The sequence below is a fragment of the Saimiri boliviensis genome, chromosome 9, assembly GCF_048565385.1.
Source record: "Saimiri boliviensis isolate mSaiBol1 chromosome 9, mSaiBol1.pri, whole genome shotgun sequence".
Classification (NCBI taxonomy): domain Eukaryota; kingdom Metazoa; phylum Chordata; class Mammalia; order Primates; family Cebidae; genus Saimiri; species Saimiri boliviensis.
Genome location: NC_133457.1, coordinates 127,143,372 through 127,167,394, shown reverse-complemented (window position 1 = coordinate 127,167,394; position 24,023 = coordinate 127,143,372). Strand labels below are relative to the sequence as shown.

Here is a 24,023-nt window from a genome sequence, read left to right as displayed (position 1 = left end):
TGAACCACAACCCCCAGGCACCACGCGGCGCGCACAGTCTCCTGGGAAGTGTAGTCCTGACGCGCTGCCGCCAGAGACTCGTGATCCCACAATGCCCCGCGAGGCAAGCGCCCTCAGCCAGTCCCTCCCGGAGCCCAGGGAGCCCCGAGCGGCTGGGGCCCGTCGGTCTGGGGGTCCGCCCCCTTCTCGCCTCCTGTCTCGGGCCTCGCTCTCCCCCGGTCCTTCGGTGGGTGGCTCAGGACCTACCGCCCTCAGACCTGCTCTTGGGCCCCGCCGAGCCCCGCGCGCCCCGCCCTTGGCCTGGAAGGCCGTCCCCAGCGTCCCAGAGCGGAGGTCACCCCTCCAGGAGGCTTGGGGGGCCTGCAGGTGTGACTGCGCAGTGGCTGGACGTGGCGTCTGGAAGGGGCCGGTGCTGGGGTTCGCGAGGTGCCGGGGGCGTCTGCAGAAGGTGCGTGGGCGAGGCTCCTGCCTCCACGGTCAGCTACCCGGGAGCAGATCCTGGGCTCTGCACGTTGACTGTGCCTCAGTCTCCCCACCTGTGAAACTGGAGTGACGACATTGTCCGCCTCACAGCGCTCCTGTCAAGGTGATGTAAGCCGAGTCACATCACATGCCTGAGAACCGAGCAGGGGACGGGGCGTGACATTTAGTGTTCACTGCTGTTGGAGGTCCCCAGGTGGGGCCAGACTGCAGGCAGCCAGAGAGAGGGGCCAGGCCTGGGGAGGGTTAGGACAAGGAGAAGGCAGGGCCAGCATGCCCACCAGTGCCCGCCAGCTCCTCAGTAACACAGATGCCGGGTGATTTGCTGGAGAGGGCACAGTCTGGGGGAGGGTGTGGGGTGAGGAGCTGCTGTCTGCAGTGCGGTGGAGCCCGCAGTAATTCAAGTTCAGCCACCGAACCGTGAGGCCAGGTGGCCGGTGAAATGGGCTGCGCATGCCTTGGGCTGTCTATGGCACACTAATCAGATATAACTGAGCTTTCCAGCAATCAAAATGAAAAGGGAAATATGGTCAGTTAAGAGACTCACCTTGGCCAGGCATGATGGCTCATGCCTGTAATCCTAGTACTTTGGGAGGCTAAGGCAGGTAGGTCACCTGAGGTCAGCAGTTCAAGACCAGCCTGGCCAACATGGTGAATCCCATCTCTACTAAAAATACCAAAATTAGCCAGATGTGGTACAGGCGCCTGTAATCTCAGCTACTCAGGAGGCTGAGGCAGGAGAATTGCTGGAACCCAGGAGGCAGAGGTTACAGTGAGCCATAATAGCACCATTGAACTCCAACCCAGGCCAACATCAAGACTCTGTCTCAAAAAAAAAAAAAAAAAGACTCATCTTGGTCATGCAAGGTGGCTCACACCTGTAATCCCAGCACTTTGGGAGGCCAAGGTAGGCAGATTACTTGAGGTCAGGAGTTCCAAACTGGTCTGGCGAACGTGGCGAAACCCTGTCTCTACTAAAAATACAAAAATTAGCCAGGCAGCATGGTGGTGCAAGCCTGTAATCCCAGCTACTAGTGAGGCTGAAGCAGGAGGAGAATCGCCTGAACCCAGGAGGTGGAGGTTGCAGTGAGCCCAGATTGCACCACTGCACTCCAGCCTAGGTGACAGAGCGAGACTCTGTCTCAAAAAGAAAAAAAAGGCATCATGGTTTTTTTGTTTTGAGACGGAGTTTCGCTCTTGTTACCCAGGCTGGAGTGCAATGGCGCGATCTCGGCTCACCGCAACCTCTGCCTCCTGGGTTCAGGCAATTCTCCTGCCTCAGCCTCCTGAGTAGTTGGGATTACAGGCACGCGCCACCACGCCCAGCTAATTTTTTGTATTAAAAATGACATCTTAATCATAAAGAAAAAGCAGCCGGGCGCGGTGGCTCAAGCCTGTAATCCCAGCACTTTGGGAGGCCGAGGCGGGTGGATCACGAGGTCAAGAGATCGAGACCATCCTGGTCAACATGGTGAAACCCCGTCTCTACTAAAAATACAAAAAATTAGCTGGGCATAGTGGTGCGTGCCTGTAATCCCAGCTACTCAGGAGGCTGAGACAGGAGAATTGCCTGAACCCAGGAGGCGGAGGTTGCGGTGAGCCGAGATCGCGCCATTGCACTCCAACCTGGGTAACAAGAGCGAAACTCCGTCTCAAAAAAAAAAAAAAAAAAAAAAAAAAAAAAGAAAAAGCATAGAATTCCTTGGAGCAAAGCTTTTCTCAGATAGAGGCCCCATGATATATTATGATAATATGATCATGAACACAGTACCTCCAGTCTTGGCTGGGCACCGTGGCTCACGCCTGTAATCCCAGCACTTTGGGGGGCCAAGGCGGGTGGACCATGAGGTCAGGATATCAAGACCATCTTGGCCATGGTGAAACCCCGTCTCTATTAAAATACAAAAAATTGGCCAGGCGTGATGGCGCACCTGTAGTCCCTGCTACTCAAGAGGCTGAGGCAGGTGAATCGCTTGAATCCGGGAGACAGAGGTTGCCCTGAGCCGAGATCATGCCACTGCACTCCAGCTTGGCAAAAGAGCAAGACTCCGTCTCAAAAAAAAAAAAAAACCTCCAGTTTCCTTGCCCACGGATTCTGCCCCTCACTGTGAGCGGGGCACATCGCTTCCAGCCTAGACCATCCAGGCATGTCCTGGTGGCTAGAATCCCATGGTTTGGGCATATACGAAGGCTCGAAGGGTCCAGCCCCAACTTGGGCACCAGTGGAGGCTGCAGCTACCCTCAGTGGCTGCTGACAAGCCAGACCAGGGAGCTGGCCAGGGTCCTGTAGAAACCTCACTGGAGCCGCCCTTGTTCAGGACCAGCAGGAACCCCAGAAAGCGAGACTTCAGAGGTCCCGGTGGCCAGGGTTTCAAAGCTGGTTCCCATCATTTATGAGGACGCTGGACACGTCCATGGAGCCTGCCTAGCCAGACACACAGGCTTCTGCAGTGGTTGAGGGTGAGTTGATTTGAAGACCACCCACAGGGAGCCAGCCTGAGCTGGAGGCTGGGGAGACCTCCAAGCATCAGGGCTGGAGGTCCTGAGATGCTGGTAAGGGGTGGAGGACGGAGGTGCAGCCCAGACAGCACGGAAGAGAGCTGCCCCAGTTAGCTCCAAGTTCCTAAGAGTGGCATCGGAAGGGAGAGGGGAGCCAACATCCCAGAAGCATCACAGAGCTGTCAGAGGAGTTCTGCAGATGTGCTCCACCCAGTCCTGGTTGAGGTGTTGGTAGGGTGGGGTCTGGGGTATCAGAATAGACCCCTGGAGTAAGCTGCCATCGAGGAGCCAGCAGTGAGGCTGCTCCCCACCTGACTTCTCCTCAGGATGGACAAGCACAAGGTTCTGGGGAGGGAATGCACCCAGACGCCCCCAAAAACCAGACTAGAGCCCCACCCTGACCCTCCCCAGGCTGGCCCACCCAGTGGAGGGACTTTGCATGAGGGACACTTTTATTTTTTTTTTTAAAGACGGGGTTTCACCATGTTGATCACGCTGGTCTTGAACTCCCGACCTCAGGTGATCCGCCCACCTTGGCCTTCAAAGTGCTTGGATTACAGGAGTGAGCCACCACACCCAGCTGAGGGACACTTAAATACCTGGTTCATCTGAACGTTTTAAGCCACAAAGATCTCCCAGCACCGTGACTCTCAAAGCATGACCTAGGTTGCTGGTTGGGAACAAAGCCCCTTGTACTCTCCACCCCCACCAAGGGCTGGGGCCCTGGGGTCTTTGTCCTCTGTGATACCTGTGTGCAGATCAGTACAGGCCACAGGCCAGCCAGGGTGGATGAGAAACAAGGAGTGCCCAGAGGAAGAGAGAGGCTCACAGGGGCTGGGATTTGCTTCTCAGGGGTGCAGAGAGTGTCCCAGAATTGGGAGGGAGAGGGATATAGTCTGGGGTGTGTATCGAAGCCCCAACAACCTTACCAAACTTCAGGGATGGACAGAGGCCACTGCAGGACAGGATGTGTAAAGACGATGGCGCGGAACAGACATGGTGGGTCTGGGAGCTGGTGGGGGGCAGCCAGGGAGGAAACGGTGGGAGGCGTCTCAACAGTCCAGGGCATAGAGACCAAACCCATGACAGAAAATAAACTGGTGGGAAGAAGCCATCATCCTCTTACACCGACCTCTAGCAGAAAGGCATCATTCAGTATGAACCAAGCCATGAACCAAATCTGATGAGCGGGGCCCACAGCTGACCCGGACAGATGGGAATGCATCGCACCCACGCCTGCTGCTGCTGGGACTGCAGAGGCTGCCCGGTGTATCACGTCTTGTTTGGCGAATTGGGGAAGAAATATTTGGGTTTTGATACCACACTTACAGAAATGTTTCCATACTGCATGTTGTTATAACTGGCCTCCTCTATGATTCCATGAATTTTATCTTGCGTACTGTGGAGAAGGAGTCTCAGCGAGGATTCTGGGAACTGGGCCAGTAGAGGCCCCATGCCGGGCCCTTTCCCTCCTCCATGAGATGCCAGGTGGGGCCCTGGGCATGGCCACACAAGACAGCGCTCGTGAGGAGCCTGACATGTCTCAGTGGGTCCCAGTGGAGTCTCACAGAGTCTGCAGACGGACGCCAAGTTGCTGTGGCGTCTTGAGGACAATGGCTAGCAGGTTGGGGATTCCTCAGGAAGGGGGCCCAGCCTACAGGGCTGCATCAGGGCACATGGGAGCCTTGTCAGACAGGTGTGGATGGGGTCAGTGGTGGCCTGGCTCACGGCGGGGGCAGGTGATGGAGAGAAAGGAGTGGACGGGACAGGCAGGTAAGGAGGTTAGCTGGAGAGGTCAGGAGCGGCCGCAGCCACACCCCCAGACAGGAGCCCTGAACTCTGGCATGGTCCAGCCCTGTGTGCAGGTAGCCACTGCAGGAGGAGAGGTGTTGGCCCGTCTGGGTGAGCAGAGAGCCTGTCATCTGGTGGGGTGGTCCTGCCAGGCGGGCAGAGGCAGGCCACCGGCCCCAGAGCCTGTGAGGAACAGTGGCCTCTAGGTGGCGGGAGCGAGCCATGGACCCATGGCCGTGCAGCACCACCCCACCCTGAAGCCCCGGGGAGGTCCCGTTGGTTCCCAGCAACAGCCATGGCTGCCCCCAGGACTGTGAACCGGCCGAGGTGAGAAGGTGGCCAGTCCCAGAGAGGGGCCTCGCTTGTGAGGGCTGTGGCGGTAACCAACCCTGAAATTCCCCTGATCCCGGGTCCCTCAGGAGCTCTGGACTTCTGGGACCTTCCTCAGAGCATTCTCACCCCCCAGCAGACCCTTCCTGGACCTTCCTGACCTCCAGACTTCCTCTTCCACGGACCTGGGGCCACCAGACCCTCCTGTGCTCTTAGGAATTTGCACCCAGAAGCTGACAACATCAGAACCATCGATTCTCCTGTGGGGCATCCCCACAGGAGCTGCTCCAAACCCTCCTCCCATCCTCCAAACGCTGCAGCTGAGGAACGTTCCTTCCTCTGTGTTCTTCTCAGGCAGGCACGCAGGCGGGAGTCTCGTACACACAGGGAGCCGCCGTGGACTGGCCAGAGCGTCTGTCAAGGCCTCGCTTCCACTCTGCCACGTTAGGGCCACGGCTGATGTTCGGGTTTGGGTTAAACCCTGAGAACAGTCAGAAATGCACATAGCCTGAAGGGTGCTCACAGCGGCGGCAGTGCAGATGGCAGGGGGGACACCCACTCACCCACTCCAGGTGCCAGGCCTGTCTCGTCCTGGGAGCCACAGCCACGTGACGCGCAGGTGGAGGGGAGAGGCCTCCCGACTGGGAGCTGCCACGGGGTGAGGAGTGCCTCACTCCTCTCCACAGACCCAGCGGCCACAGGACACCAGGCTGGATCTCTGTGGTCGCCTGCGGCCAGCCTCACCTGGGGCTGTACCTCAGCAGGCGGAGGGTTCTGTCTCCTCCTCCAGGGTGTCCTCCATACTTGATGTATTTATGGACAGAGATGTACGGATAGTCCTTTAGGAATTCTCTGTGGGGAACAGGGCCCTGTCCTGAGGGCCCTAAGGGGACGATGTGTCCCACCTTGGAGGTCTGAGGGGGCAGCCCAGGCCCCAACAGGCACCTGGGGAGAAACCCCCCGGTCCACCCCACAGAATCAGCCGTACCTTTGGCCCAAAGGTCCGCCCGTCCCCCACCCTGAGGCCAGGAAATGTCGGAAGCTCAGGCCATTTATTTTTCTATTTGCCTCCCCGCCCCCTGCCCGCCCAAAGCCGGCCGTGACCCCGGTGGCCGCCATCCATGCTTCCCCTCTGGCCGAGGCAGCGCGGCGGCGGTGGGAAGGCTCCTGCTGCCAGACTCACACGGAGCCCCCCTTGCTTCCTGTAACCATGGAGTGGGGGCTGGGGGATCCTGCAGCCCCAGGAGCCCCAACCCCCTGCCACCCATGGGCAGCTCTCCGACAGCCCAAGCCCCCAGGCGCCGTCTCTGAGCCCCGTTCCATCAGACCATCAGCCCACCATGGGGGCTACAGAGCTGTGACCCCCAGTAGACCCCACCCAGGCCTCCCTCGGATGCCAGGGCGGCAACGGGCCGTCGGTCCAGCAAGTATTCCCTTGCCCCACGCACCAGCAGAGGAGGGCAGGGTGGGGACTGGGCCCACTGCTCCGACTTGCCATCGCAGCCGCTGGCTCTCTGAACCTCAGTCACCCAGTCCGCAGAATGGGAAGAGCCACCTGCCCAGGGCAGCGTCTCGCGGAAAGTCCCCAGCCCAGCCCATAGCCCTGGCCCAGGCCCAGCTCCCTCCCACAGAAGCAACGCTGGGGGAGGCAAGAGGCATCCCCAGAGGCCAGTGGCGGCCCTGGCAGTCTGCTCCAGGCTTGCTCTAACAATGCACTTCCCCCACACAATTCCCAGAAATGCTGCCCTCCCTGCCCTGCCAGCCCGCCAGCCTGGCGGCCGTTCCACCCTCCCCCTCCCCAGAGGCCCCAGGCAGCCATGGGGTCGGGGCTCTGGGTGAAGCCAGGAGGCCTGACTCACAGGGTAGCAAAACCAGGGTTCCCTGAGGGAGCACCTCCCAGGGGCCCAGGCCTCCTAGAGAGAGACCAGGGAGACTTCTGGGGCAGGCAGAGTCGGGGCTGAGAGCCGACCGTGGCCAGGCCCACCTGCAGAAGCAGAGCCCCGTGCCTTCTCTGCTGGAGGTGAGCCTGTCCCTCCTGCCCCTCACGGCCCCGTCTTTACACAGTAGCTGAGCTGAGGCCGTCCATTCAGAGCTTCCCAAGGCCCCAGGTTACTCAGAGAAAATGCCAGACCCTCCCAGACCCAACGCAGCCCTTGTTCCCTCTGAGCCTCCTCCCCTCCTCTGCACCAGCAGACCTCCCTGCCCCAGGGCCTTGACACATGCCCCTCCCTCTGTTAAAACACTCCTTCCATGAACTCCAAGGGCAAGCCAGGAGCGGTCCTGAGATGGCCCCTCCTCCCTATACCTGACACCCCAGATTCTGGCTTGTTTGTGGATTTGTTTTGAGTTGGGTTTTTTTGAGACAGCCTTTTCTGTCGCCAGGCTGGAGTGCAGCGGCAGGATCTTGGCTCACTGCAGCCGCCACGTCCCAGGCTCAAGCAACTTGTGTGCCTCAGCCTCCTAAGTGGCTGGGATTATAAGCATGCGCCACCACGCCCAGCTAATTTTTGTTTTTCATTTTTGTTTTTTGTTTGCTTTTGGAAACAGAGCCTTACTCTGTCGCCCAGACTGGAGTGCAGTGGTGCGATCTCGGCGCACTGCAACGTCCGATTTCCAGGTTCAAGTGATTCCTCCCGACTAGCTGGGATTACAGACATGCGCCACCACACCTGGCTAATTTTTGTATGTTTGTATTTTTTTTTATAGTAGAGATGGGAGTTTCACCACGTTGGCCAGGCTGGTCTCAAACTTCTGGCCTCAGGTGATCCACCCACCTCAGTCTCCCAAAGCGCTGGGATTACAGGCGTGAGCCACTGGCCTGTTTGTGGATTTGTTGACTGACTGTCTCTTCTCACCAAAATAGAAGCTTCCCATAGGCAGGTATCTGTCTACGTTGTTCTCTGCCAAATTCCCAACCCCCAAAACAGGGTCTGCTACACGGCAGGTGCTCGGTAACAAATGGATGGATAGATGTTGCCTGTCCCTGAGCAAGAAGTGGTAGATGAGCCCCCAGAACACAGGCCTGCCCCTCCAGCCTGTGTGGCAGCCTCAGCTGGCTGTCACCAATGCCAGGACGAGCAACAGAAAGAAACACACAGCTTCAGGCTTCCAGCCCTGAGGTGCCCGCCGAGGTGGGAGACAGGTAACCCCAAGGGTGTTCTCCCTCTCCCCATTTCCCAGCTTGGCAGGGGAGGAGGTGGCTGGGCCAGCCCAGGACGGGGCAGTCAGAGTGGGCACTGCTCTGCAAGGCCCCTGGGGACCGGAGTGTGCTAACACATGCCCAACCATCCAGGCCACCCCATCAGCCACCATGGGGGCTACAGAGCTGTAGAGGGGCATGCAGGCCTCCACAGAGCCACAGAGGAGAGGGCGCACATCAGCACTGGGCCAGGTTCCCCATAGACCCACGCTGAGCCACCCAGGTCTGAAGAAAGGCAGCCCTACAAGGTTAGTGGCGGAGACAAGAGTGGGACGCGTGGACAGGGCAGGAGCGCCCAGCCAGTGGGGACGGGGTGCACGACAGAAAGTCTGGCGCCTGCTCAGCCTAAACGGGCCCCCTGCTCCCTCCTCGCTTCGAAGCCGGCCTTCCTTCCTGAGCTGCAGTTTCCTGGCCCTGCCCTGCTGTTGCCTCAGAAACCTGGGGCAGCCCAGCCCCCAGCCTGCTTCCCATGGATTCCCCCAGCCCTCTGGCAGCACTGGGAAGGCTGCACAGACACCCAGGGACACAGTGACCCTGCAGCCATCCCCAGGCAGATCACCCCCAGAGGGCCACACATGGCCCCTACAGAGCTCCGGCAGCTGCTCTGACACCCGGCTCTTACCCAGTGCCCCTAAAAGCGGGCACAGCCCGTGACAACACCCTAGGCACATGCCCACCACAGCATGACAGCCAGAACAGCTTCCACATCACCAGGGCCCAGGGAGCACTCGCGGAAGCCCCTTCACTGCAGGTGACCTGACCTTGACTGTCCACACCGCCTCTGCAGCCTGAAGCCCAGCATCGCCCTATGCATACAGCACTCCCAGCCCCACAATCCCCCTGTGGCCCTTGGCTCAGAGAAGCCCCCACCCCTCCTGGTCCTGCTGGCCCCTAGCACCCAGCGTAGATGAGACCCCTGACATCACACAGTGACTGGCACATCACCCCTCAGACTACAGCAGCACCCCACTCACACCGTACACCCCAGCCTGCAGGCCCCGGCACAGCCCCCCACACCCACACCCTCAGACCTCCGCCAGCCTGCTCTGAAGACACCAGCTCTGCATGTGACTCGGGTCCACTGGACTGTGGCAAATCGACAGGTGAACCCCGACCCCACGTCTGACAGCTGAGAGGCGCTGCCAGGTGAGCGCGGGCACATGTACCTCTCATGCCACTCATGCCTGGGAAAGCATAGGCACTCACTGCCCCCACCTGCCTTCTCCAGAGTTGAGGCCAGCAGCACACGGGAGAGACGGGCACAGCAGGACCGAGAGCTGGAAGGCGCAGAGCCCGGAGAAGCCCCTGTCCCTGGGCAAAGGCCCCCGTGTCCACCTGAACCGGTCCTGGCACTGGCCAAGAGAGACGTGCACACACTGTCCACCTGGTTCTGAGGCATGAGCCGGCCTTCTCGTAGACCCTGGCCCAGCCTCACATTCCCCTGCCCTGGCCCTCGGGGGCCTGCTGCCTCTGCCACGCCTCACCAGGCCTGGAGCCGCAACCCAAGGACACGGCCTGCTGAAGACAGAGCTCCCGAGGAGCCAGACTTGTCTCATGGGTCTCGAAGGAAGCAGACAGAAAGAGACGGAGATGCTACGGCCTCTTGAGGACAGTGGCTGGGAGGTCGGGGGCTCCCTGCAGGGGCGGCGTTCGGCTGTGCGCAGAAGGTGGGATCTGAACTGGAGGGAGCAGAGGTTCAGGAGGCCAGAGAGCCCCCTCCACCTGAAACTGTATCCAACAGGAACCCCCACCTCCACCCTCGAGGAGCAGGAGGGTCCAGGCCCAGCAGGACTTGGTAATTGGTCCCAGCCCCGCTGCTCTGCAGGGGCTGGGCTGGTGGGAGCCTGGGAGGTCTGTGCCCAGGCAGTGCCTGGGAGGTCCGCCATCCCAGCCCGGAGCCACGCCAAGCCAAGCCCCCACCCAGAGCCACCGAGGGTGACTACCCAGCATCCTTTGCAGGCCTCACTTGGAGGCTGGGAGTCCTGTCCCAGCTGAGGGAGAGGGGCAGGTGGTGGGCAGGAGGACAGTGTCCACTCAGTACCCAGGCCAGCCCCACCCTTGTAGAGGAGGCTTGTCCCCAAACTCTGCCTTTCTGTCTGGGGCTTGGGGGCTACAGACAGGCTCCCTCCTAAGGGTGGGCCGTAGCCACCCCCAGTCCAGGATACACTGAGGTGGGGTTCCAGAGGCAGAGGAATGTCCCTAGATGCATGAACTGCCTGCCCTCCTTTGGAGAAGCCTTGGGGACCCTCCACACTTCACAGAGGAGGAGCCCTGGTCCTAGACGTATGGGTCTTCATCTCCTCCTGGGAGAGTCCAGCTGGCCTGGCTCCCAAGGCCCTGGGCAGCCTCCAGCACGAGAGTCCCCCTCACACCACACCCAGGCAGACAGACACAGGCCACACACAGAAGCACAGACACACATGGGATGCCCCTCCCTCGGCACATCAGGCCACACCCACACCATCCCCTGAACAGCCCTGGCGAGTCCCCCAAGCCCTGCGGCTCCAGGATGACACCACCCTGACTATGGCCCCTGCCCCCACTCTGTCCCGTCTGGACAGGGGGCCAGGGCTGCTGTCCTCCTCCCTGCCACGCAGTGTACAGTGTACAGCCTGGCCTCAAAGAGGGAAAGGAGCACCCCAGGAGGCTCCCCGCCCAGCCCTGGCTCACAGGACATGACAGCCGGACACCTGAGTCCCACAGCCCAGCCAAGAGGGAGGGTCACGGCCGGCGCCAGGCAAGGCGGCTGCTGGTGGGTGTTGAGGGGGGATGAGGAGGCGATGAGGTCATGCTGGACACTGCCTGCCACTATGTTTAGAGCCGCTCCAATAACTCTGGGCTCTCAGGGGCAGAAGAGGGCCAGGCAGAAGCCCCAGGGAACTGCAAATCCCTCCCAACATGTGGAGGCTGCTGCCCTGGTCACCCCAGACTGCATCCCCAAGGCTGTGAGCAGAGGGAGCCTCTGCCATGTGGTAGCCCTTTGGGGGTCTTCACACAGCTCCCCATCCCCCTGCACCCTCCTGCCTGCTGCCCCAGGAGGCCCACCCACACTGAGATGGAAGGGGAACCAGCATCACCTGGCAGAGGACTGAGCCCACCCACCCCTGTGGCCACAACCCTGCCTGCCTCCCCAGGTGCCCCAAAGGGCCCCCAGTTGCCAGCACTGGCTCAGAGTCTGTGAATGAGGTGCTGGGCCGCTGGGGCAAACTGGGGCAAGGGGAGATCTGGAGGCCAGACTGGGGAACCCCGCCCCGCACACTGGGATGATGGGTGTTGCTGATGAGCCCCCCACGCCAGACTGTGATGTAGGGCTATGGGGAGGGCTGGACACCTCAGGTGGGGGTCCCCCCTGGGGGTGCTGGCCTCTCCTCAGAGCAGGAGCACCCTTGGAGACAGTTCAGGAACAGCCCCTGAGAGGCACTGCAAGGCTCACACAGAGCCCACCTTGTTCATGACACAGGCAGGGACAGAGCATCAACAGCTTCTGGCCGCACAGGCCCAGCCAGGGTCACCAAGACCTGTGGCCTCTACCCACGGGGCTCCTGGCACAGTGAGGGGGACTGGGGAGCCTCCAGGCTTCAAGGAGATGGTTGAGGGATTCCGACCCTGCTTGGAGGGCTGCAGGGGACACCGACCCTCCTCCGGTAGAACGATGCTTGGCAGTGGGAGCGGAGGATCTCCAGGGGAGACCCTCAGCTCTGGAGCCCAGATCCCCTCCTGATGGGGTGGGAAGGGGACAGTGAAAATTCAGGAAGCTGGATGCTCCTCTGGACCACCCTCCCCCAGGTCAGAGGTCCAGGGAGGGGCCGGCAGGAAGGACCCAGCTCCTTGCAGCTGCCCAGCCTCACACCCTCTTGCTGCAGCGGTGGCCCGGGCTGGGCAGGGAGGAGGCCAGGACCTCTGCATGCCTGCTCTCCCTCCGCTCTGCCGGCTCCCCCAGGCCAGCTGCTCTCTCCCAGCCTGTGTCAGCTTTGCCTTGTGCCAGAGTTGGTTTCAGAGTGGGGACAGAAACACGAAGACCACCTTGTTCCTTGAGGGCATTCAGAGTCCCTGGGGCTGACAGTGGCACGTGGGTGTGGAGTTAGGAACAGGAACGCCCCTGGGTAGTCAGAGGCTTCCCCAAGACGGAGGCTTCTCCAAAGGTGCTGCACTCCAGGAAGACTTACCGACTGCTGGGAAGCGGTCGCCCAAGAACTTGGAGTGAAAAAGGGCCCTCTCCCCGCAGTGGAACCTCCTACGGGGGTACGGGGGACGGCGCAGATGGGGGTGCGCCGCGGGGAATGCCGCCCGCCCCGTGCCTGCCCCGGGGTCCAGCTCCGTGGGTGGGTGGCAGCTGGGCTCCGGCAGTCTGACAGTACCGGCCCACATGGCAGCCCTTTCCCACCCGGGGGTCTCTCCTTCTGAGACGGGGCGGGGGGCTCAGCGCGGGGGCGGCCTCGGCGGAATCCCTCCCGGCCCGAGAAGAAAGGGGGCCCCCCGGGGAGGGGCCGGCCCCGCCCCGCCCCGGCCCGCCCGCCCCGCCGCCGATTGGCCCCAAGCCGCTATATCTGGGCGCCCGCCCGGCCGAGGCCACCGCCGTCCCCGCCGCCCTCCGCCCTCCGCCCTCGCGCCCGGCCCCGCAGTGCCCGCCGCGCTCCCGCGCTCCGTTCCGCCCAGGCCGCGCCCAGCTGGAATGCAGAGATCGCCGCCCGGCTACGGCGCACAGGACGACCCGCCCGCCCGCCGCGACTGTGCATGGGCCCCGGGACGCGGGGCCGCCGCTGACCCGCGCGGCCTCGCCGCCGCCCCCGCCGCGCCCGCCGCGCCCGCCTCGCCGCCCAGCCCGCCGCGCAGCCCGCCGCGCAGCCCCGAGCCGGGGCGCTATGGCCTCAGCCCGGCCGGACGCGGGGAACGCCAGGCGGCCGACGAGTCGCGCATCCGGCGGCCCATGAACGCTTTCATGGTGTGGGCGAAGGACGAGCGCAAGCGGCTGGCTCAGCAGAACCCCGACCTGCACAACGCGGTGCTCAGCAAGATGCTGGGTGAGCGGCGGGCGCGGGGCGGGCGCGGGGTTCGGGCCGGGCGGGGGGGGGGCGGTCACGGGGTTCGGGCCTGGCGGGGCGGCGATCCGGGGACGCGGGACGCGTCCCAGGCGCTCGGAGGGCTCGTCCACCCGCCGGACGGCCGGGCACTCACCGGCGCCCTCGGCCCGCAGGCAAAGCGTGGAAGGAGCTGAACGCGGCGGAGAAGCGGCCCTTCGTGGAGGAGGCCGAGCGGCTGCGCGTGCAGCACCTGCGCGACCACCCCAACTACAAGTACCGGCCGCGCCGCAAGAAGCAGGCGCGCAAGGCCCGGCGGCTGGAGCCCGGCCTCCTGCTCCCGGGATTGGCGCCGCCGCAGCCGCCCGAGCCTTTCCCCGCGGCGCCCGGCTCGGCCCGCGCCTTCCGCGAGCTGCCCGCGCTGGGCGCCGAGTTCGACGGCCTGGGGCTGCCCACGCCCGAGCGCTCGCCCCTGGACGGCCTGGAGCCCGGCGAGGCCGCCTTCTTCCCGCCGCCCGCGGCGCCCGAGGACTGCGCGCTGCGGCCCTTCCGCGCGCCCTACGCCCCCGCCGAGCTGTCCCGGGACCCCGGCGGCTGCTACGGGGCCCCCCTGGCCGAGGCGCTCAGGACCGCGCCCCCCGCGGCGCCGCTCGCCGGCCTGTACTACGGCGCCCTGGGCGCGCCAGGCCCCTTCCCCGGCCCGCTGTCGCCGCCGCCCGAGGCCCCGCCGCTGGAGAGCGCCGAGCCGCTGGGGCCCGCGGCCGACCTGTGGGCCGACGTGGACCTCACCGAGTTCGACCAGTACCTCAACTGCAGCCGGACTCGGCCCGACGCCCCCGGGCTCCCGTACCACGTGGCGCTGGCCAAGCTGGGCCCGCGCGCCATGTCCTGCCCCGAGGAGAGCAGCCTGATCTCCGCGCTGTCGGACGCCAGCAGCGCCGTCTACTACAGCGCGTGCATCTCGGGCTAGGCCCGGCGCGTCCCCGCAGCGCTTCCTCCCGCGCCCCCCGCGAGTGACCCGGCCGGCCACGTCGCTGCCCGCCCCGCTCTCTCCACGCCTGTATGTTTGGCTCCGTGTCACGGCCCCACTAGGAGCCGAGGGATGCTCGGCCTTGCGCCCGGTCCACCCCCAGGCCACCTTCCTGGGCTTCTGGGCCACCTGCCGTCAGGGGCCCCCCGCGAGGGTGCCTGGAGTTCCCACTATCCCGGAGCTTCTCCTGGAGGCCGAGGACCTGTGGCCAGGGTCTCATTTTTGAAGCACCTATTCTTTTTTCTTGCAGTGTATTTTCTACAACCAGATTATATTAATATTTTTTACTTTGCCCTTTTAAAAAATATACCTAATACAATATATTTAATTTTTAAACTCTTAAACTTTTTTTCCAAGAAGTTTCAGTGATCAGAAGCATCACTGTGGCAAAGGCTCTTGAAAGGTGAGGAATAGGGATGTTTGCTCGCTACACAGGAGGAGCCAGGGGCTGGGACCCTGGTGGAGAGGCCACAGTAAAGCCCCCAGCCTTTTCTCTGCACACCGACATCTGATGTTTGCAGGGAGGGAAGAGCAGTTTCCCAAACAGCCTGCACGCCCCTTCCCTCCTAATCTCCCCCAGGGAGCCTGACTCCCAGCTTGAACCCTATAGCACTCCTCCCTCCTTCCAGGACACATCCCACAGAGCATGGGTGGCAGGCTCGGGTCCACAGTTCCCTCAGCCCTCCACTCCTCTCCGGCTCCACCCCCATTTTAACTCAAGCTTCTGGGAGGTCAGGGTCTCATCACCCTTGCCTCCACCTTACATCTTCCGTGCCCAAGGACTGCCTAGTACGGCCCCTTTCTGAGGGCAACGGGCAGGTTGGCAGCCCACATACAGACAGATTGCAGGGGTCTCCATCAGCTGTTCTCACTCACCCCAGGGAGGGCAACACCATGACACCCACAGTGCTCCCCCGGGGGCGACCTGTCCAGTTCTTCCAGTTCTGCCCAGAGACCAGGTCCACGAACAAAGCAGCAGAGCCCCAACTCTGAAGCCATATCATACGAGCCTCCAGGGCTGGACACCCTCTTTCCATGCTGACCTCTTGGTCCTCCTGACCTCGAGCCCACGTGTTCAGGGAAGGTTGGAGCAATCACCCCCAGAAGTGAACACACACACTCCCTAGGGCCTGGCAGGTATCAGCCAAGAGGAGGAGCATGTGTCTCCCTCCTGGGGGAAGGGCCTATCCTGCCACAGCACCCCATCTGCATAGGTGGGGAGTCAGTGGGGAGCTGAGCCTTGACAGCTCTGGTGTGGAAATTCGCTCACGGCTCAGCCTCCCAGTGCAGAGGGAGCACACAGCTCAGAGTGTGTTGCATGCCTGTGTGATTCTGCATGTGTGTGAGTGGGACTCCGTGTGGCCCTCATGCAGGTAGTGGCATGTATGGCATGTGGATGTGCAGCCAGCCTGGGCGGGGTGGGCATGGGGTTGTGTGCATGCAGGTGGGTCTGCTGCCCGAGTGTGTGTGTGGGGGGGTGGGATGGGGTATTTTACAGGGACCCTCCCCTCGAGCAGGGCATGTCACCTCTGTATTAATCAGCATGAGTGCCATCCCTCAGATGGGCCCCCAGTAGGGGGCTGCACCTGGGACCCCTTCCCCAACCCATTTGCAGCAGAGCACACAGAACTCAAAGACAAAGGGACAGAGGTATGCAGAGGAGACAGAAGCAGACTTGCTGAAGAGGGTAGGACAGGCTCAGAGGTAGAGAGGCAGGCACAGCAGGGAGGGAGAGAAGGTGAGACCCAAAGGGACACACACCAGGGTGGCCCCGTCCAGCCACAGCTGTCTTTCGGGGGCATCTCTGAGGCACCAATGCAGACTCTTCCTGGGCTCTCACCAGGAGATGAATGCTCACCACCGAGAAAGTGTGCAAGCCACACCCAGCTCTCATGGCCCCGACTCTTGCCCTGGCCCATCCCTGGAGCCCTGGGGTCAGCAGGCCCAAGGTGCACCTCCTTCACAGCCTCAGCACAGATGGGGACCTCAGCCAGAGAGTGACCCTGCAGCCAGAGTCTACAAGTGGCTGACCCAGGCATGAGATTACCTGCCTTCCCCTACCCTACACCACGGACCAGGAAAGAGAGCAGACCCAGCCTGTCCTGCTGCCTGAATTCATGTGAACAGCCCCCCGCACCTGCCCCTAGTCCCCGCCAGCCTCCAGTGTTGGGCTGGGCATCTCCCCAGCCACACCCACCCCAGCAACACCCACAGACACAAACACAGAAGAGTGCCCGACAGCCAGCCAACCTGGGGAGATCCCCCTCACGGCCAGCACGCATCCCCTATTCTGGACTCCTCACCCCCACTGCACCCACCTCCAGGCCAATGCGGTGGAGAGCTTGGCGGTTGCCTTGGCTGGCAACACAGCCTCATGGTCCCTGTGACGAGGGGACAGAGTGGGTACTTGTGAGAAGCCTCTGCCCCAAGTGCCAGGGTGGGGGGCCGGTGGGGGGCCCAAGCTGAAGCACGTCCCAGCCCAGAGCTGGAAATGCCCGGAAGGATCAGAAGGGGACATGAAAGGGGCTTCCGCTGAGGGCACCTGGTTCCAATAGCAGCTCCTCGGCAGCGGTGGGCAGGGTCTCCTTACAGGAGCGTCTTCCAGGCCCAGCCCGGAAATCTCCCCTCTACCCACCAAGGGCTGAACAGCCCTCCTAGGCAGAACCACCGCCCCAGGGCCTGGGTACTCCAGCCCTGGCACCAGCTGCACACCCCTCCCCCTCCTGGCCCCATCTGTCTTCTTCCCTGAGGGTCCGAGGGAAGTCTCCACCCCTACTCCTGCTGAGTCAGGCCTTAGCTCCTGGCGGGAAGTGGGAAGTTGTAGCAGCCCTGCCTGGCACTGGCCCCAGCTCCCCTCCCACCTTCCATGCCCAGGACCCAGCTTGTCCCTAGAGTGACCTGAGTGAGGGGTTGCACTCTGCCCAGCAGGCTGCCCAGGTACAGGGTCAGAGAAAATGGGGGCTGAGGACAGGTATGGGGCACCCCTCTCCCCAGCAGATATGGTCATCACTTTGCACACCCTTGGGAACAGCAACAGACACACAGACACCCGGCCACACACCAGACGATAAGCTTACTTGACCCCAGCAAGGTCCTGCTAGGACAGCAAGGAGGGCACGTGTGTGGCGACGTGGGCCGCACCACTCAGCAGGACACACACCCCGGGAAACCCAACCACTCCGCTTACATTCTACAGAGCCTACATGAACTTTTAAGCGTGCAGTGGGGTGATTCTGCTATATACACAAGGGTGAAAACCGTCTCCACTATCTAATTTTAGAGCATTCTGGCTGTTGCAGTCAAATGCTCTACCTCGGAGCTATGTTCCTTGTTGGTTTGCTGTAGACTCCCACGTTTCCCAGGCTAGTCTTGAACACCTGGCCTCCCAAAGCGCTGGACTTAAAGACATGAGTTACCACACCTGGCCTCTAATTTTTTTTTTTTTTTTGAGACGGGGTCTTGCTGCTCTGCCCCGGCTGCTACACTGCAGTGGCTGTTCACAGCAGTGACCCTGCCTCACTGGAACGGCAGGTGTGCACCACCATGCCCAGCTTTAATTTTAGGGCTTTTCACCACCCTCAAGAGAAACCCATTACTCCCTAGTCTTTCCTTCCCCCTGCCCCCAATAAACACTGAACTGCTTTTGGTCTCTAGCTTTGCTGCGCCTGGCCTGGACATTTCTTACACATGGGATAATATACTGTACACTCGTGGCCTTTCGTGTCTGGCGTGGCTCACCCTGCACACTTTTGAGGTTCGCCCATGTTGTGGCCTGTGTCAGTGCTGCATTCCTTTTGTGGCTGAGTAACATTCCCGCCTTGTATATCCACGCGAGGATATCGCACATTCTATTCAGCAACTGATGGACACCGATGGCTTTTACTTTTCGGCCATCGTGAATAATGTTGCTATGAACATTTGTGTACAATGTTTTGTGTAATTGTGTTTTTATTAAAATTACAAAAATGCATATCTCTAATAACAAATTATGAAGAATAGGTTAAGTACCTTGAACTCATATGCTAGAACCAGCTGCCCCAGAAAGGGGGGTCCAGAGCTGCGAACCTCCAATCCCAAACAGACCCCCCAAAAAAACTAAGGCTCTACCGCAGGCATCCCCAAAGTACGGCCCTCGGGCCACATGCGGCCCCCTGAGGCCATTTATCCGGCCCCCCGCCGCACTTCAGGAAGGGGCAGCTCTTTCCTTGGTGGTCAGTGAGAGGAGCACAGTATGTGGCGGCCCTCCGACGGTCTGAGGGACAGTGAACTGGCCCCCTGTGTAAAAAGTTTGGGGACGCCTGCTCTACAGGGACTGGACCAACCTTCCATCCAGCCCACCCACCACTTCCGCCCCAGGCCCGGGAGGGAGCCCTAGGGGCCAGCTCCAGCCATGCAGAAGGGGAGCACGGGGAAACCCGGGTTCATTTTTACTTTTTGAGACAGAGTTTTCTCTGTTGCTGAGGCTGGAGTGCAGTGGCGTCATCTCGGCTCACTGCGACCTCCACCTCCCAGATGCAAGCGATTCCCCTGCCTCAGCCTCCCGAGTAGCTGGGACTACAGGTGCACAGGACCACGCCCGGCTCATTTTTGTATTTTTAGTAGAGACGGGATTTCACCACGTTGGTCAGGCTGGTCCCGAACTCCCAATCTGCCCGCCTCGGCCTCCCGAAGTGCTGGGATTACAGGCGTGAGCCCCCGCCCCCGCTTCCCCGACTTCTGTTCCTCCGGACGCGCCCGCCGCGACCCCGCCCCGTCTCTCAGGACCCCCGCGCCGTCCCCACGACGCCTCTTTCCTCCCCCACGATTCCCCTCCCGCCCCCGCCCCATCCCCCAAGACCCGTCCGGTCTCCCAAGACCCGTCCCACCCCCGCCACCCCACCCCGTCTCCCAGGACCGCGTTCGTCGCCCCCGACCCCGCCCGCCAGCTCCAGAAAACAGGAAGCCGCGCGCGGCGGAGGCGCTGGAAGTGCAGGAAGCGGCGGCGGGCGCGGCGCTTATCTCGGGCCGCAGTCCGGACCCCTGGCCTCACGCCGGGCAGGGGGCGCCAGGGGCGGCCCGAGGTCGGGGCCTGCTCACCTGGCGGGGAGCCCTGACCGCAGCTGTCACAGTCGGGCCGGGCGGGGAGGCCGCGAGGAGGCCCGTGACGGGACCTCCCGACCGGGCGAGGCGGGACCCCGGCACCCGCGTCCAGCCCCAGGGCACCCAGCCCCCCAGCCGCGGCTCTGCCCCGCCCCCACAGGCCTGACCTCCTCATTTCCCCGAAACAAGGACTCACGTCCCCCAGCAGGTGCGACCTCCTGCTGGTTCTTCCGGGATTTTAACGGGGAGCGGGGTGGGGGGGTGGGGGGGTGGGGGGGTGGGGGGGGAGCGATGGTTGTTTCTGTGTTTACAAAGCTGGGTCTTTTCCTGGGGAGGGGGCAGGATGGGGGCTGTCGCTGGGCCCCCCTAAGGCCCTGAAGGCACCGGCATAGACAATGGGCCCAGCACCTGGTATCCCCACCAGTGAGTATGTGTTTCCTGGAGTTGGGGGGACTCGTTTCCGAGTCAGCCACAGCTGGAGCGGGGGGCCTCGCTGCACACCTGCAGGGCTCAGGGCCCGCAAAGGCCAGGCACCTCCCAGGTCTGTGCAGCTGCTTCCGCCTGGGACCACTCACATGGCCACCCAGCCATCTCCAGCCGTGCTGGGGTGGTCTGTCCGGTCCTCTCCCAGGGCCCCGGCATGGCAGGGACACCGGCAGCAGCCATCCTTCCCACCACCTCCCTCTGCTCAGCTCAGCCCAGTTCAGCAAAACTCCCAGGCCGTGGTGGGGGGGAGGGGAGAAGGTGCTTCGGGAGACCGTGAGAGGCTGCAGCCCCCACCCCTGCAGAAGTGGAGGTGGGGTGGGGAGAGAGGAGCTTGGGAGCAGGGGTGGGGAACACACAAGAAGCAGAGTCAGGATTAACTTTTGGTTTTGCAAATCCAGAGACTAGTTAGCCAGCTGCCCGAGTTCCAGATGTTCTTTCAAAGACTCCCAGTGTGGGGAGGCCTGGGGAGCCGGGCCCCCTTCAAAGCCTGCTGGGCCCCCTCCTCCCAGCGCTGCGCACGGAGGGGCCTGGCTCCTGGGCTGTGGGAAGTTGCACAATCAAAGCCATGCCCTGCAGGCCCATCTGTCACCCTGGCACAGGCCCCACCTCCCTGGAGGAGCCAGGAGGAGGCAGGAGGGTGGGTCAGGACGGTACTGTGTGCAGCCTCAACCCAGCAACAGTATTTAACAAAGAACTAGGCCCAGGCCACCTGCCCGGGGCCTCTGCAGGGAAGGCATCACCCTATGGATATACAGGGTCTATGGATATACAGGGCCAGTCCGTGGGATCTGCCCTCAGTGGCCCCGTGGCCGACAGCTCCGTCCCTATCGGCCGTTGGGGCCACTGTGTCTCTTTCCATCTCTGGGTTAGTTCTGGTCAGTTCCAGCCAACAAACATCTCTTGAGCAGCTCATGTGGTACCTGGGCCAGGTGCTGGCTTGCCAAGGTGAAAGAGATGTGCTTCTGTCCTCATGGAGCTACACAGGAGCCATGGGAAGTATCCACAGGGTCCCAGTGCTGAGCCTCTCGGATCTTAGCAGGCACCTGCAGTGTCTCTCCTAGTCTTTATGGCTCTCGGTAGCTCTGAGACACTTCGTGCAGCCCCACAGGCCCCCAGACCTAGTCTAGCTGGGATGTCCCCACCCTGGACCAGTGAACTCTGTCCCATCCTGCATGAGGGGAAGGGGCCAGGGGCCAGGATGCAGGGCTTCTCACACATCCTTGTGGTCGACGTCCAGGACTAGTCATGGACATGCGTCCCCAGAAGCCTGAGGCATCTGTTCCTCCTCCTGCCCCCAGGAGGCTGTGGCTTGTTTGAACCTTTCTCAGTTGGGGTTGAGGGAGCTGTTTCTGTTGCCTCCGATTACTCTGAACAGCCCACTGTGGGTGGGCAGGAGCTGCGGAACGGCCCGGGAGGCCACGCGTGGGTCCTAGGACTGGAGAGGAGTGCTCTCCCCATGGCCCAGGGGTTGGAGTAGGTCCAAGTGCAAGAAGCCAGCTGCCCTTGGGGAAACGAGAGTGGGAGCCTTCACGGAGGGCCGGTCCCCATTCTGTCCCTGAGCCCAGCCCAGACTCCTGAACTCTCTCTCCAGGCCCCAACTCAGCTGCCTCCCAGACACGCTCTTCTGTCTATATCTTATGTTCCAAACCCCAGCACGCCCAGCTGAGCCCAGCTGTGTCCGTGGTGCCCCAGCTCCCTCAGGGACCTCAAACAGACCCACTCCCTCTGCAGTGCTCCCCAGAGCCCCACCCAGGTACTCCAGCCAGGACCCTGGGCAGCCTGGACCTGTCCTCACCCCTTCATCCTCACCAGCCCTCCATACAAGCCACGGGGATCTTTCTAAATCCCCACTCTAACATCCTCCTTCACCAAAGACCTTCCGCTGCCTTGGGATACGTCCAAGTGCCTCCGTGAAGTGCTTTGGCTCCAGCCGGGGCTCCTGCACCCCGCCTCTCCCCGTCATCCCTCCTACACTTGCCCATGCTGGCCGCCACAGAGCAGGCACCGCAGAACTAGGCCTGGCAACACTTGCTGGGTGCTTGGCCAGGGACTCTGTCAAGGCTCTTAAGTCCAGGAAGCTTGGCTCCCCAGCCTCCAGGCCGAGGACCCTGGGCCTGGGTCCAAGGCCAGCTCTAACACTGCCGGCTGTGCGGTCTGGGGCGGGTCGCACAACCTCCCCGCGCTTGTTTCCCAATCTGTGAAACAGAAACAGTAGCTCCGTGGCACAGGCTAAATGCATTGACACGGTGTGTGGGGCTGGGTCAGGGTCAGCTTAGGAGGTTGCTTCTTTCAGACCTGTGGATCAGATGGGGGAACCAGGGCTCAGTCCCCCAGCAAATGGAGGGTTCCAGGGGCCAGAAAGCAGATCCCCGGCCAGCCTGGCCAGTCCTGCAGAGGGGGCTGGGCAGTCTCTGCGCCCAGGCCGTGGCCACCCCTCCTGCGGCAGCAGGAAATAGCCTGGCCAAGCTCACAGCCAGGGCCCGCAGCTCCCGCTTCCCTTCGGGCCCGTTTCCTTTATCCGGTTGTTTTGCTCCGAATTCGCCAAGTTCAGCCTTCCCCTCCCCTCAATTTCCACCCCCTGCCCCGGTCCAAAGCGGAGCAGGACGGATACGTGACGTTTTAGGGGCCCCAGGAGTCCCCCGATCTGCCCTCCGCCCAGCCGTGAGCAGCGCACCGAGCCGAGCGCGCCCAGCGTCCCGCGCCCGCCCTCTGCTGCCCGAGGTTGGGAGCGGCGGCCCCGCCCCGTCCAGGTACGACGGGAAGTGCCGGTCCCGCGTTCCCCTCCACCGCTCCCGCCCTCGAGGCGCAGACCCGGGCGGCCCCGGGCCCACAGAGAGGCGCGCGAAGGGAGTGCGGGAGCCGCGACGCCAGCTCCGTTTATTGAGGCCTCCGGCGCGGGAAGGGCGCGCCTCCTCCGAGACCCAGCGGCGGCCGGGCGCGCTCTCCCCAAGCTCCGGGCCGTCCGGGGCACGCGGGCTGCGTCGAGCGAGGGGCCGAGGTCGCCAGCAGGTCGACGGGATCTGCCGCGCGGGGCGCTCGCCGGAGGCTGGGCCTGGGCGGGCCGCGCTAGGAGCCCCCGGAGGCCGCGGCGCGCAGCGCGAAGAGCTTCTCCCAGCAGGTGGCGACGGCGTCCAGGGCGCGCAGCAGGAGCTGCCTCCGGCCGCCGCGACGCCGGGCACGGGGCCTCTCGGGCCGCCGGCTCCGCTGTCGGGGACAGGGCGGTCAGCGAACGCGCAGCCCCCGCGCCCAGCCCGGCCCGACCCCAGCCTAGGCCGGGGGAGCCCCCGTGGGTTTTGGGGAGGTGTGCGCACACCTGCCGCAGCGTCCTGCAGTGGCGCCGCATCACCGCCTCGGTGCGCACCGCCGCCGTCCAAGCCGCTCTCTCCAGGGCCCCGCGGCGGCCCCCGGCCACCGCCCGGCGCAGAGTCCGACCCAGGGACGAGATGGACAGGAGGATACCGTGCTCCTGGGGAGGGAAGGGAGGAAGGCGGGTCGGGGGAGACTGAGAGGAGCCGGCGGCGAGCACGGGCAGGGGCGCCTCCTCCATACCTTCTGGGCGCCGCAGGAGGCCACAGGCCGTCGCCGTCGTCCGGAGCCCCCGGGGCGAGTCAGGTTTTTCTGCATGAAATGAAAGGGTCTGGAGCCTGGCCTGGTCCTTTCGGCCCCCGCCCCGCCCCACCTCTTGGCGGCCTGCAGATCCTCGAAGATGATGGCGCGATAGTGGCTGAGCACGTCGGGGACGCTGCAGGCGGGGGACTGGGCGCGGCTTGGCGCTGTCCCCAGCAGCGCCAGCAGGAGCGCCCAGAGTGCAGGCTTGGGGGGCACCTGGAGGAGACAGCAGGTTGGGGTTCCCCACACAGGACGCAGCCAGCCCACCTGCACTTTGCTTCCACAGCCATAGAAGGCACACCCCCCCGCCCCACCCCACGGGATCTCTGAGCCTTACGAAGTGGACATGTCACCAATCAAGAAAGGCTCTAGGCACAGGCCTGGCACGATAAGTCGGGAGACAGCAGCTAGGTCTGCAAACCACACAGCCTATGCTCCCTGCGAAGATGTGCAGCGTGAGTGATGCGGGCTGGGAGGCCATGTCACTGACCTGAAGAACCCA

General features: G+C 62.8%; 1 protein-coding gene and 1 pseudogene across 2 annotated transcripts; one reads left to right on the top strand and one right to left on the bottom strand.

Annotated features, from left to right (window-relative positions):
• The first annotated feature begins 90 nt into the window (after positions 1-90).
• SOX18 (SRY-box transcription factor 18) lies at positions 91-14,670 on the top strand. 2 transcript variants are annotated; one of them, XM_074406812.1, is made up of 4 exons: positions 91-586; positions 5,455-9,445; positions 9,528-13,320; positions 13,494-14,670. In XM_074406812.1, the coding sequence occupies exons 3-4, from the start codon at positions 12,666-12,668 to the stop codon at positions 14,285-14,287; spliced, it is 1,449 nt and encodes a 482-aa protein (XP_074262913.1). In that variant the 5' UTR covers positions 91-586; positions 5,455-9,445; positions 9,528-12,665; the 3' UTR covers positions 14,288-14,670. The 2 variants fall into 2 exon arrangements, with proteins under 2 accessions (XP_074262913.1, XP_074262912.1); XM_074406811.1 differs by lacking the exon at positions 91-586 and having other exon boundaries at positions 1,766-9,445.
• A 5,039-nt stretch (positions 14,671-19,709) lies between these two features.
• LOC120367878 (uncharacterized) lies at positions 19,710-23,459 on the bottom strand (annotated as a pseudogene).
• Between the last annotated feature and the right edge of the window lie 564 nt (positions 23,460-24,023).